The 15,000-nt window shown below is 38.2% G+C and overlaps 1 protein-coding gene across 2 annotated transcripts in view; it reads right to left on the reverse strand.

The window, feature by feature from the left end:
* Nucleotides 1–15,000, reverse strand: part of LOC307136193 (cysteine-rich motor neuron 1 protein) — a 106,788-nt gene that overhangs the window by 30,646 nt on the left and 61,142 nt on the right. For both annotated transcript variants that reach the window (XM_079832984.1, XM_079832985.1), the window contains exons 6-8: nt 14,242–14,445; nt 10,237–10,365; nt 8,521–8,674 (exon numbers count right to left, since the gene is read on the reverse strand). In XM_079832984.1, the coding sequence (XP_079689110.1) occupies nt 8,521–8,674; nt 10,237–10,365; nt 14,242–14,445 (487 nt within the window). The remainder of the gene's footprint in view (nt 1–8,520; nt 8,675–10,236; nt 10,366–14,241; nt 14,446–15,000) is intronic.

A 15,000-nucleotide genomic window follows, 5' to 3' on the forward strand; every position in this document is an offset into this window, starting at 1 on the left:
TTATTAAACTTCATTCAAATCACTTTCAGAATGAATAACAATAGTAGTAATGCTTGACTTAATAATAAAAAAACAGCTTAACATGTTTCACCCTCATGCAGAAGCCAATCAAATAACAAGAAACAAACTAAGACCCGCCCACATTATTACATGTCTTCATGTCTGAGCGGATTACTGAATGGTTGCAGGTTCAAACCTCACATGAACACAGGATTAAAATAGTGTTAACCTAGGGTTAAAAGTGACCTAATCACTGGGTTAAAACAATGTTAAACCAGGTTTAAACCTAGTGTTAACCTCTGTCTAAATACAAATGTAATACATTGTTTACCCCAAAGTGATTGTAAATTATGTTATACCAGGGTTGAAAGTGACCGCATCATAGGGTTAAAATAATTTTAAACCTGGGTTAAACACAGTTCTAACCTCCGTCTGAATATATATGTGAAACATTGTAAACCCAAGGTTAAAAGTATCAGCATCAAGGGCTAAAATAATGTTAACCTAGGGTTAAACGCAGTGCTATCCCCTGTCTAAATATATGTGAGATGTTGTTTAACCCAGGTTTAAAAAATATTAAAATAATGTTAAACCTAGGGTTAAATGCAGTTAGGGTTCAATGCAGTCCTATCCCCTGTCTAAATATATGTGAAATGTTGTTAAACACAGGTTTAAAAAATATAAAAATAATGTTAACCCGGGGCTAAAGGCAGCTCTATCCCGTCTACATATACTGTATGAGAAATGTTGTTTAACCCAGGTTTAAATTTTTTTTAAATAATGTTAACCTAGGGTTAAATGCAGTTCTATCCCCTGTCTGAATATGTGTGAAATGTTGTTTAACCCAGGTTTAAAAAAATATTAAAATAATGTTAATCCAGGGTTAAACGCAGTGCTATTCCTGGTCTAAATATGTGTGAAGTGTTGTTTAACCCAAGTTTTAAAAAATATTAAAATAATGTTAATCCAGGGTTAAATGCAGTACTACCCTCTGTCTGAATATCATTGTGTGAAACATTGTTAACCCAAGGTTAAAAGTGGCCGCATCACAGGCTAAAATAATGTTAACTTAGCTTTAAATGCAGTGCTATCCTCTGTCTATATACAAGTGTGAAATGTTGTTTAACCCAGGTTTAAAAAATATTAAAATAATGTTAACCTAGGGTTTAACACAGTGCTATCCCCTGTCTAAATATGTGTGAAATGTTGTTTTACCCAGGTTTAAAAAAATATTAAAATAAAGTTAACCTAGGGTTAAATGCAGTTCTATCCCGTCTACATAGATGTGAAATGTTGTTTAACCCAGGGTTAAAAAATATTTAAATAATGTTAACCTAGGGGTTAAACACAGTGCTATCCCCTGTCTCAATATGAGTGAAATGATGTTTAACCCGGTTTAAAAAATATAAAAATAATGTTAACCTAGGGTTAAACGCAGTGCTATCCCCTGTCTAAATATGTGTGAAATGTTGTTTAACCCAGGTTTAAAAAATATTAAAATAATGTTAACCTAGGGTTAAACGCAGTGCTATCCTCTGTCTAAATATGTGTGAAATGTTGTTTAACCCAGGGTTAAAAAATATTAAAATAATGTTAACCTAGGGTTAAACGCAGTGGTCTGTCTAAATGTGTGTGAAATGTTGTTTAACCCAAGTTTAAAAAATATTAAAATAATGTTAACCTAGGGTAACCCTATAGACAGAGGATAGCACTGCATTTAACCATAGGTTAACATTATTTTAGCCTGTGATGCGGCCACTTTTAACCTTGGGTTAACAATGTTTCACACAATGATATTCAGACAGAGGGTAGTACTGCGTTTAACCCTAGGTTAACATTATTTTTATATTTTTTAAACCTGGGTTAAACAACATTTCACATATATTTAGACAGGGTAGGGTTAAACACAGTGCTATCCCCTGTCTCAATATGAGTGAAATGATGTTTAACCCAGGTTTAAAAAATATTTTTAAAAATGAAAGCTCATTAACTAGTAATTCTTCATGAATTGAACCCGTCCCCTCGCTGGGCAGCAGTACAGTAGTGTTCACTGCGCAGGCAGCTCTACAGTACACACACACAGTCCAGCTTTAGCCTTTTCACTCGCTGACTCGACACATATTCCAGCGGCCCCATCGACGGCCCTTCACGTCCTGTCAAATCCAATGACATTTTAGCCCCATTGAATAGGGGAAGCGATTTAAGACCCCTTTTGTGCGGAGCCCGACTCGGTCGACTGTGTAAAATGCCAATGTAAACAGTCGCTCATCATCTGGGACACACAGGACTGGAACTGTGTCTCAATCATTCATCAACAAACCCCTTAATCTAAGAAAACCTTATCGAAATTACACATTATCGAAAAGGCTTTTCTGCATTCAAATGGCTGCAGATATTTAACACTAGAACCACCAGGGGGCGCTGTATTCCTAAAACCACCAGCGGGTAAAATTTACCCATGCAGATTATTACTGTATTGATACGGCTAAAAAACGTAATATGTCCCTGTATTATGCCAGTATTTGGCTAACCCTTTATTTGATAGTTCAATCCTAATTTGTGGTGAGCAGTGTTTGTTTGTTAGCCTTTTTTTCTGTTGAGTTTTTTGTTTGTTTGGAATTGCTGTGCTTTTGGTTCTTTTTTCTTTTTGCTGTGTTGGTTTGTTTGATATATTTTTGATTTTGTTTGAAACGCCCTGGTTAACAGCAAATGTGATCTCAATAGTATCCGTGAAGAAGGATTGTGCCATTTTAATAAAATCAACCTTTTATACTCTGGCTTCTAGTTCATTTAATTGAACCATCCAGAGGTGGAAAGTAACGAATGACATTTTCTCGCATTACTGTAATTGAGTAGTTTTTCTGTGTACTTCTACTTTTTTAAGTAGTTTAAAAAATCTGTAATTTTACTTTTACTTAAGTATGTTTTTAAGTTGTTCAGTATTGTGCTTCTTCCCACAAACAATCAGACTCCTTAACTCTTGACCCATCAGGATCATAACACACACTGGACAGAATATCACTCAGCACAACCCACTGTAGATAAACACACATTATATACACATTTATTTATCATACAGCATCTATTGCACTTTGGATTTCAATTTTTCAATCTGTGAATAATATTTTATACTGTACATTGTATATTATTATTACTATTATAGCGTAATGTATATTGTTTAGTGTATGTTTAGTGTATATTGTTTAAAGTATATGTATATTGTAAGTATGTGTATATTGTTTAAAGCTGTGAGAACTACACTCACATTGTGTAAATTATTTATTGTTTATTGTAGAGTTTACTGTGCTGTGAGTAATTGTGGGCGCATCAGTGTAATCTGATGCTGCTTTAAATGTTGTACATGTCATGTCATGACTACCATGTTGCTCGGAACTGCACCTAAGAATTTCACCTACTGTTGCACTTGTGCATATGTAGAGTGACAAATAAAGTGATTTGATTTGATTTGATTTGATTTGATTTACTTCGCTACATTTTAAACCACATCCATTACTGAGTAAAATAAATAAATAATACGAAAGTGGGGAAAAAGCGTTAAAAAAGTAACTCAGTAACTTTTACTCTGAGTACATTTTAAATGAACGACTTTTTACTTTTACTTGAGTACATTTTTAGACCGGTACTTTTACTTGTACTTAAGTAAAATTTCATTGAAGTAATAGTACTTTTACTTGAGTAGAATATTTAGTTACTCTTTCCACCTCTGGAAGCACCTGTGTTTAGAAAAGATCATTATTAGGGTCCCCTATCCTGTAAAGTGGGGGTGGCGTAGTCTATTTGGTCGATATTCTTAAACCGTCATAAAGTCGGTGTTACATTTCTGACAGAAAAAAGAACCAAAAGCACAGCAATTCAAAACAAACAAAAAACTCGACAGAAAAAAAAAGGTAACAAACAAAAACACAGCTCACCACAAATTAGGATTGAACTATCAAATAAATCTTATACAGAAAAAAACGATAATAAATAGTGCTCAAAGCAAGATAGACTTGGGCTGGCATTAAGTGAGTGATATTACATAAAAAAACAATAATAAATATAACACTCAATCGAAATAAAGTAAATCAAAGTGAAATCACAAACTGGATAACAAGACTACATGGGAGGAAACAAACCAATCCGAAACAAATGAAACCAAAATATCCCAACCATTCATAAAAAAACTACAACAATGAAACACAACCAAATGTATAAAACCTCCCATACAGTAGTACACCAGTAAATAAAACACTAAGACTTTACAAAAAAAAATTAATACCAAAAACAAATAAATTATAATGACAAACTAACACAAAATAACACAAACTAATCAAATAAACCTCAAATATATTTGTGGGGAAAGAAAAAGATTAAAGGGTATTTTACTGTCTTCACAAAGTAATGTATAGAGTTATGAAATTATTATTTTTAGTCATCAACTATGTTTTTGTCCTGTTGTTTTATGCTATTTTAAGCAGGTTACACTAATCACTTTTTGGTGACTATAGGCTAAACCATGAGAATCAGATGGAAATAAATACATATTTGGGTGGTGTAATATTATAATAAAATGTCATTAATCCCTTATTAAGATAACCCATGTATTTAAATGACTAAAATACCCTAAATAGACAATGAAGAGCAATAATAATTCACAGCACTGCATAAGATGTATGATAACTTACGATAAGGATAACATACGCACAGTTTGACCTAATTAATTATTAATTTTGTATAGTTATATCATTTATAATTTGAATATGAGAACAACACCAATAAACTTGGGATAATCATGAAAATTGTTTTATTCATACCATCATATCGGATTTTTTTTGTGTCAGGAAACGGGCAGACTTGAATAAATAGCAACACAGTGGCAAACAATACTCAATACAAAATTGCAAAACAAAAATGTATAATTAATACAAAGTCTGAACATTTATAAATAGGCTAAAACATCTTTATTTGGCCATGCGTTGTGTTTACAGTAAGCTGACGTGTTGCTCAAACACAGCGCGAAAATAGAGGAATTATATAGTTCTATATATAATATAGTTATAGTTATAATTATATAAGGGTAAATTTGACCCGCTGGCACTTATAGGTATAAATGCCCCGTTTTTAAATCTGGTTTTATCGAATCAATTTTTAACAACAGGGGATTGTAAATAACACAGTTTTAGTAAAAGTCAGTGACTGGGAGACTTGGATATTTTATTTAAAATCTGTTATGTACATTTGAAAAACAGCCATGGGTAAATTTTACCCCGTGGCGGTTCTAGTGTTAACCCTTAATCGGCCCAGCTGACCCCACTGGACTTTTCCTCCATTTTTAAAAAGTGTTCCCTTCATCTCAGGGCCATGAGACTCTGTGACTTTTCCTAAATAATCTATCTAAACATGCACAAAAAATCTGGGCTTGATTTGGTTGTTCTAAAGGTGTGTAAAACAAATTACCGTTTAAGTCCCTCAGGGTCAGATTGACCCCACATTAAAAATGAATGGGAAAGTGTAAAAAAAAACATTTTTGTCAAAAAAAATCAACTAAATCCAGTATAAATCTGAAAATGTCTACATTTATATCAAGGTCTGGTCCTAGAGCATAAACACAAAGTGGAAAGAACTTTCTGTCTCATACACACACGCACACACACACAAACACACACATGTGTGTGACTGCAACAGAGAGCATTTTATAAAAACTGGCAAATAAAATCAACAAAACTGGCATAAATCTGAAAAAATTCCATACATAAATGAAGGACAAATACTAGAGAACAAATGCAACATGGAACAATCATGAGAAAGAGAGAGAAAAGGGCAAATAAAAGAAAGATGAAAACTTTTGCATAACTTCCCTATGAACCTCGTTGTGGTCATTGCACTCTCTCTCTCTCTCTCTCTCTCTCTCTCTCTCTCTCTCTCTCTCTCTCTCTCTCTCTCTCTCTCTCTCTCTCTTTAACTATAATTCCTAAAGTTTTTCCACAAACCTACAGATGGCGGTATTCTATCCCTAACACATAGAGCAATGTCCAAAAACTATTTATATTTAATTAAGATCATCATTCAAGTGATTTTTTTCATTAAAAAAAATATTTTTAATGAGCCAATTTATGACATAGTTAAGTATTTGTGCAGTAAATAGGTAAAAAACTACCAAATACCCACAAAAACATAGCATAAATGTATAGTTGAGAAATAAATTAAAAAAATTCTATATAGTTTTCCATGTAAAAAAGGTATATTTCCTTATGCAATCGCTCTGTAAATGTTTGGGGTCTATCTGAGCCCAAGGGACTCAAACGTAAACCCTGAGGGACGATTAAGGGTTAAGGGCCATCTTCATCAAACGCTCTTTGGGTTTGTGTCCAGATCTTTGTTTCCAGATCTGTTTATCTAACTGGCAATAACCGCCAGCAACAAACACGCTCAAAGCAGAAGCTGATCTCGACATGAGCCACTATAAACAGGGATTTCCTCCAGAGCGAGGTGGAGAGACGGGGCTCAGACTTCTAAAAGGCTCTTCTGAAATGATCCAGGAAACCCTCCCCCCCGCGGAAGCTCAAATCCCGAGAATCCAGTGAAAGTCTATCATCTCAGATGCCAGCGGAATCACACCTCGCGCTCGCATACAGACGCTTTTGTGTCGACGTGCATTTGATCGCTCCGTTCAAACGGAGGGACGGGTTTGAAATGAAAGCAGAGTATGAGGAGAGCAAAGCGGCCAGATGTTTGACCAGGTTCACGGATTACACGGGGTGATGGGGGGGTCAACCCTGAGTAAACATTGTTTTAACCCTGTGAGGAGGCCGCTTTTAACCCTGGGTTAACATTATTTTAGCCTGTGATGCGGCCACTTTTAACCTTGGGTTAACAATGTTTCACACAAAGATATTCAGACAGAGGTTAGTACTGTGTTTAAACCTGGGTTAACATAATTTTTGCCTGTGATGAGGTCACTTTTAAACCTGGGTTAAACATATTCAGACAGAGGTTAGTACTGTGGTTTAACCCTGGATTAACCTTATTTTAGCCCTTGATGCTGATACTTTTAACCTTAGGTTCACAATGTTTCACACATATATTTAGACAGAGGTTAGTACTGTGTTTAAACCTGGGTTAACATAATTTTTGCCTGTGATGAGGTCACTTTTAAACCTGGGTTAAACATATTCAGACAGAGGTTAGTACTGTGGTTTAACCCAGGGTTAACATTATTTTGACCCTATGATGCGGTCACTTTTAACCCTGGTATAACATTATTTAAAATCACTTTGGGTTAAACAATGTATTACATTTGTATTTAGACAGAGGTTAACACTAGGTTTAAACCTGGTTTAACATTATTTTAACCCAGTGATTAGGTCACTTTTAACCCTAGGTTAACACTATTTTAACCCTGTGCTGATGTTACTTTAACCCTGGGTTAAACAATGTTTTAACTTTTAACCCTGGGTTAAACCATGTTTTACACTATTTAGACAGAGGTTAGCACCGTGTTCAACCCTGGTTTAACATTATTTTGACCCAGTGATGAGGTCACTTTTATCCCGGGGTTAGCACTGTTTTAACCCTGTGTTGATGTCAATTTTAACCCTGGGTTAAACAATGTATTACATGTGTATTTAGACAGAGGTTAACACTAGTTTTAAACCTGGTTTAACATTATTTTAACCCAGTGATGAGGTCACTTTTATCCCGGGCTTAACAGTATTTTAACCCTGTGCTGTCACTTTTAACCCCGGGTTAAACCATGTTTTACGCTATTTAGACAGAGATAAGCACTGTTCAACCCTGGTTGAACATTATTTTAACCCAGTGATGAGGTCACTTTAATCCCGGGGTTAACACTGTTTTAACCCGGTGTTGATGTCACTTTTAACCCTGGGTTTAACAATGTATTACATCTGTATTTAGACAGAGGTTAACACTAGTTTTAAACCTGGTTTAACATTATTTTAACCCAGCCATGAGGTCACTTTTATCCCATGGTTAACACTGTTTTAACCCTGTGCTGTAACTTTTAACCCTGGGTTAAACCATGTTTTACACTATTTAGACAGAGGTTAGCACCGTGTTCAACCCTGGTTTAACATTATTTTAACCCAGTGATGAGGTCACTTTCATCCCGGGGTTAACAGTATTTTAACCCTGGGTTAAACCATGTTTTACACTATTTAGACAGAGGTTAGCACCGTGTTCAACCCAGGTTTAACATTATTTTAACCCAGTGATGAGGTCACTTTTATCCCGGGGTTAACAGTATTTTAACCCTGTGCTGTCACTTTTAACCCTGGGTTAAACCATGTTTTACGCTATTTAGACAGAGATAAGCACTGTTCAACCCTGGTTGAACATTATTGTAACCCAGTGATGAGGTCACTTTTATCCCGGGGTTAACATTATTTTAACCCAGTGATGAGGTCACTTTTAACCCTGGGTTAAACCACGTTTTACACTATTTAGACAGAGGTTAGCAGTGTAGATACAGGTTTGCTGGGATCAGAGACAGAAACTCACACGTATCCATACGGGCAGGTCTTGCTGCAGGTCATGGGCCGGCACTTTGGTGCGGATCCGCTACATTCACACACTTCACACCCGTAGATGTCTTTCTCATAACCCATGGGACAGTCCAGAGAGCAGAACATGGACACATCAGGACAGGTTTCATCTGGGGAAAAAATAAAATATTTACTTACAAAATATGACATTGGTTAAAAGTGTGTACTGTTGTTTCACGCAAATGATGCTAGTGTTGCAAAAATCCCAAAGTATGCGATGATGCCCAAACGTCCGCCTGACCCCTGATCCTGACGGGAACTCACACGAGAAAAGGCTTGGGAAGGATTCCTGTCAGGGGGAGGAGTGTGTGAATCTGTGAGGTGGACTCGTGTCTGTTTTTATTTTTATATTTATATTTATGCATTTGGCAGACGCTTTTATCCAAAGCGACTTACAGTATTTTAACCCTGGGTTAAACCATGTTTTACACTATTTAGACAGAGGTTAGCACTGTGTTCAACCCTGGTTAAACATTATTTTAACCCAGTGATGAGGTCACTTTTATCCCACGGTTAACATTATTTAAACCCTGTGCTGTCACTTTTAACCCTGGGTTAAACCATGTTTTACACTATTTAGACAGGAGTTAGCACTGTGTTCAACCCTGGTTAAACATTATTATAACCCAGTGATGAGGTCACTTTTATCCCGGGGTTAACATTATTTTAACCCTGTGCTGTCACTTTTAACCCTGGGTTAAACCATGTTTTACACTATTTAGACAGAGGTTAGCACTGTGTTCAACCCTGGTTAAACATGATTTCAACCCAGTGATGAGGTCACTTTTATCCCGGGGTTAACATTATTTTAATCCTGTGCTGTCACTTTTAACCCTGGGTTAAACCATGTTTTACTCTATTTAGACAGAGGTTAGCACAGTGTTCAACCCTGGTTAAACATTATTATAACCCAGTGATGAGGTCACTTTTATCCCGGGGTTAACATTATTTTAACCCTGTGCTGTCACTTTTAACCCTGGGTTAAACCATGTTTTACACTATTTAGACAGAGGTTAGCACTGTGTTCAACCCTGGTTAAACATTATTTTAACCCAGTGATGAGGACACTTTTATCCCGGGGTTAACATTATTTTAACCCTGTGCTGTCACTTTTAACCCTGGGTTAAACCATGTTTTACTCTATTTAGACAGAGGTTAGCACTGTGTTCAACCCTGGTTAAACATTATTATAACCCAGTGATGAGGTCACTTTTATCCCGGGGTTAACATTATTTTAACCCTGTGCTGTCACTTTTAACCCTGGGTTAAACCATGTTTTACACTATTTAGACAGAGGTTAGCACTGTGTTCAACCCTGGTTAAACATTATTATAACCCAGTGATGAGGACACTTTTATCCCAGGGTTAATATCATTTTAACCCCGTGTTGATGTCACTTTTAACCCTGGGTTAAAATTATTTTTTACATTTGTATTTCACTGTTGGTGGCCGCTGGGATCGAACCAGCAACCTTCTGCTCATCAGCTCCATGGTTTAACCCACTGGACCACCATCTCACACTGAGATCTGTGATCATTACTTCTTGAGCCAGTGTTTGCTTGTGTTGCGGGCCGTTGGCACTTTCTCAAACACAGACTTGGGAGTATTTTGGAGCGGTTTGCACGCAACACAGATCTTGTGTGTGTGTGTGTGTGTGTGTGTGTGTACTCACTGCTGACACACTGGCACAGCAGACAGCCGCTGGGATCCTGCTGGAAGCCGAATGGGCAGTCGTGCCCAGAGAGAGAGCAGTTTTCCAGCGGTGGGCAGAGCAGCGGGCTCACCGTCTCATATGACGGCTCTAGGAGAGAAGACGTTAAATAGTTCATGTTTCTTTTCACCTATTCATGATCACCGTCTTTTTTTATTATAACTATGTTTCTTGAGAATAGCACACACTGATAAAACTCACAATAAGACCAGGGACATAAACTAAAGTTTGACAAAGTTCTAACAGCTTGAAGTTTGAAGTAGTTTTAAAGCTTAGAGATCGAAGATTTTAATCAGAAAAACAGAGGGATAACATGAAGTAGCACATTGCTAACATGTTTTAGCACATTGTTAGCATGTTTTGCTTGCATGATTAGCATGTTGTTAACGTTGCATCTTGCTAGCATGATTAATATGTTGTTAGCATGATTTAGAATGTTGCTATTATGATTTAACACATTGGTAGCATGATTAGCATTTTTGCTAACATAATTAGCATGTTGTTAATGTTGCATGTTTGCTAACATGATTAACATGCTAGCATGATTAAGAATGTTGCTAGAATGATGTACATTGCTAGCATGATTTAACACATTGTTAGCATGTTTAATATGTTTAACACATCGCTAGATTGATTTAACACATTGCTAGCATGATTTAACACATCGTTAACATGATTTAACACGTTGCTAGCATGATTTAACACATTGATAGCCAGATTTAACACCTTGTTAACATGTTTAATATGTTTAACACATTGCTAGCATGATTTAACACGTTGATAGCCAGATTTAACACCTTGTTAACATGTTTAATATGTTTAACACATTGCTAGCATGATTTAACACGTTGATAGCCAGATTTAACACATTGTTAGCATTATTTAACACATTGCTATGTGATTTTACACGTTGATAGCATGTTCACGTCACAAACATGATTTAACACATTGTTAGCATTTTTAACACGTAACTAACATGATTTAACACGTTGTTAGCATGTTTAACACGTCACTAACATGATTTAACACGTTGATAGCATGTTTAACACGTCACTAGCATGATTTAACACGTTGATAGCCAGATTTAACACATTGTTAGCATTATTTAACACATTGCTAGCATGATTTAACATGCTGATAGCATGTTTAACACGTCGCAAACATGATTTAACGCATTGTTAGCATGTTTAACACGTAACTAACATGATTTAACACGTTGTTAGCATGTTTAAGATGTCACTAACATGATTTAACACGTTGATAGCATGTTTAACACATTGCAAACATGATTTAAAAATTGTTAGCATGTTTAACACGTCGCAAACATGATTTAACACATTTTTTGCATGTTTAACACGTCACTAAGATGATTTAACACATTGTTAGCATGTTTAACACGTTACTAACATGATTTAACACGTTGATAGCATGTTTAACATGTCACTAGCATGATTTAACACGTTGATAGCATGTTTAACATGTCACTAGCATGATTTAACACGTTGATAGCCAGATTTAACACATTGTTAGCATTATTTAACACATTGCTAGCATGATTTAACACGTTGATAGCCAGATTTAACACATTGTTAGCATTATTTAACACATTGCTAGCATGATTTAACACATTGTTAGCATGTTTAACACGTCACTAACATGATTTAACACGTTGATAGCATGTTTAACATGTCACTAGCATGATTTAACACGTTGATAGCCAGATTTAACACATTGTTAGCATTATTTAACACATTGCTAGCATGATTTAACACGTTGATAGCCAGATTTAACACATTGTTAGCATTATTTAACACATTGCTAGCATGATTTAACATGTTGATAGCATGTTTAACACGTCGCAAACATGATTTAACGCATTGCTAGCATGTTTAACACGTCACTAACATGATTTAACACATTGTTAGCATGTTTAACACATCGCGAACATGATTTAACACATTTTTAGCATGTTTAACACATCACTTACATGATTTAACACGTTGATAGCATGATTAACATGTTTTGCTAACATGTTTTAGATGGATGGATGGATGGATAGAGTAGAATTATAATGAGTGTAAACCGCATTAAGTTGCCTTTCTCAAGCTAATTTAATTAAGGATTTGATTTCACATCGACGTGTTCTTGCAGAGCCTCAGATTTATAGCTGTGGAGGCTCAGATGTTTCTGGTAAATGCTGCATGTCGCAAGAACTGCGTGTTGACGTGAAACTTCAGCCTCTGTTGTTTGGCTCGGATCATGTGAGCCGCTCCAAACGCATCCTCGCAGTTTAACTGCAAACAGAAGCGTCCGGTTCAAATCGATCACACACACACACACACACACACTGAAGAGCCTGATGAGCTCTGCCTTCTGTCACCTCCTTCTCAGACCTCCAGGTGTGTGTGTGTGTGTGTGTGTGTGTGTGTGTGTGTGTGTGTGTGTGTGTGTGTGTGTGTGTGTGTGTGTGTGTGTGTGTGTGTGTGTGTGTGTGTGTGTGTGTGTGTGTGTGTGTGTGTGTGTGTGTGTGTGTGTGTGTGTGTGTGTGTGTGTGTGTGTGTGTGTGTGTGTGTGTGTGTGTGTGTGTGTGTGTGTGTGTGTGTGTGTGTGTGTGTGTGTGTGTGTGTGTGTGTGTGTGTGTGTGTGTGTGTGTGTGTGTGTGTGTGTGTGTGTGTGTGTGTGTGTGTGTGTGTGTGTGTGTGTGTGTGTGTGTGTGTGTGTGTGTGTGTGTGGATGCCACATGTGCAGCCGTGTTGGCACGCTCGCAGGTAAAGAGGCGTGACTAATCAGTCCTCCAGGAATAATAAGCTGTAATTAAGGACAGCAGGTGGCTTCCATTTGGCTGGTCGGAGCAGTAAAAGGCAGAGCTTCTGCAGGCCTGATGCTCTTGAGCACACGTCAGAGCTTTAATGGGATGTGTGTGTGTGTGTGTGTGTGTGTGTGTGTGTGTGTGTGTGTGTGTGTGTGTGTGTGTGTGTGTGTGTGTGTGTGTGTGTGTGTGTGTGTGTGTGTGTGTGTGTGTGTGTGTGTGTGTGTGTGTGTGTGTGTGTGTGTGTGTGTGTGTGTGTGTGTGTGTGTGTGTGTGTGTGTGTGTGTGTGTGTGTGTGTGTGTGTGTGTGTGTTTCAAGAGCTCCAGATACAATAAACCTCTGGCAATATCTGCAGCTAAACAGAGACAGATTGCAGCAGGAACTCGACCTGTCCATTACAGCCTTTCAACTAATATATATATATATATATCCTAGTCTGAATACTCGACTCTGATTGGCTGGACGGTGAGCATTAATGCGCAGTTCCAGTCCGTTTAATCACCGTTCTCATTACACACTCACTAACTCACACACACATACGCACGCGGACACACTGCCCCTGCCCCTAAACCTACCCATCACACACACACACACACACACACACACACACTCAAACACACACACACACACACACACACACACACACACACACACACACACACACACACACTGCCCCTAAACCTACCCATCACACACACACACACACACACTGCCCCTGCCCCTAAACCTACCCATCACACACACACACACACACACACACACACACACACTGCCCCTGCCCCTAAACCTACCCATCACACACTCACACACACACACACACACACACACACACACACACACACACACACACACACACACACACACACACACACTCACACACACACACACACACACACACACACACACACACACACACACTCACACACTCACACACACACTCACACACTCACACACACACGCACACACACACACACACACACACACACACACACACACACTCACACACACACACACACACACTCACACACACACACACACACACGCACACACACACACACACACACACACACACACTCACACACTCACACACTCACACACACACTCACACACTCACACACACACGCACACACACACACTCACACACACACACACGTACCCTCACAGAACGGGCAGCATTCTCCAGGGATCTTGATGGGGTTGTGGCAGCTCTGTTTGCAGGCCATGGCTGTGCATTGCGTCTCTCCATCCACACACTGGCAGAAGGTGCAGTCGTCCTCCTTCCACTGCTCCTCATGCGCCCGCAGCTGCTGATGGAGCCAACAGCTGGCCTTCAGGCTCTCCACCGACAGCAGCTCCACATCTGCAGGACACACACACACACACACACACACACTCTGTGTTTCTGGGCTTCTGGGTTCCTCGCCTCTGATCAGCTGGCGCATCATTTTCCGCCATATTGTCGACTGGACGGCGCTATCATCATAACCGGATGTATTTAAGCTCAAACGGATACTTTGACAATTTTCAATCTGGTTTCCGACCGCATCACAGCACAGAGACGGCGCTCATAAAGATTATAAATGATATTCGCCTCAATACAGATACAGGCAAAACATCAATTCTGGTACTACTGGACCTCAGTGCTGCATTCGACACTGTTGACCACAACATACTTCTTGACAGGCTAGAAAATTGGGTTGGGCTTTCTGGAATGGTCCTCAAATGGTTCAGGTCATACTTAGAAGGAAGAGGTTATTATGTGAGTATAGGTGACCATAAGTCTGAGTGGACATCCATGACATGCGGAGTCCCACAAGGGTCAATTCTTGCACCACTACTATTTAACCTGTACATGCTGCCACTGAGCCAAATAATGAACAATAACAAAATTGCTTACCACAGCTATGCTGACGAC

This window comes from Gobio gobio (genome assembly GCF_949357685.1).
Source record: "Gobio gobio genome assembly, chromosome: 13".
In the NCBI taxonomy this organism is placed as follows: domain Eukaryota; kingdom Metazoa; phylum Chordata; class Actinopteri; order Cypriniformes; family Gobionidae; genus Gobio; species Gobio gobio.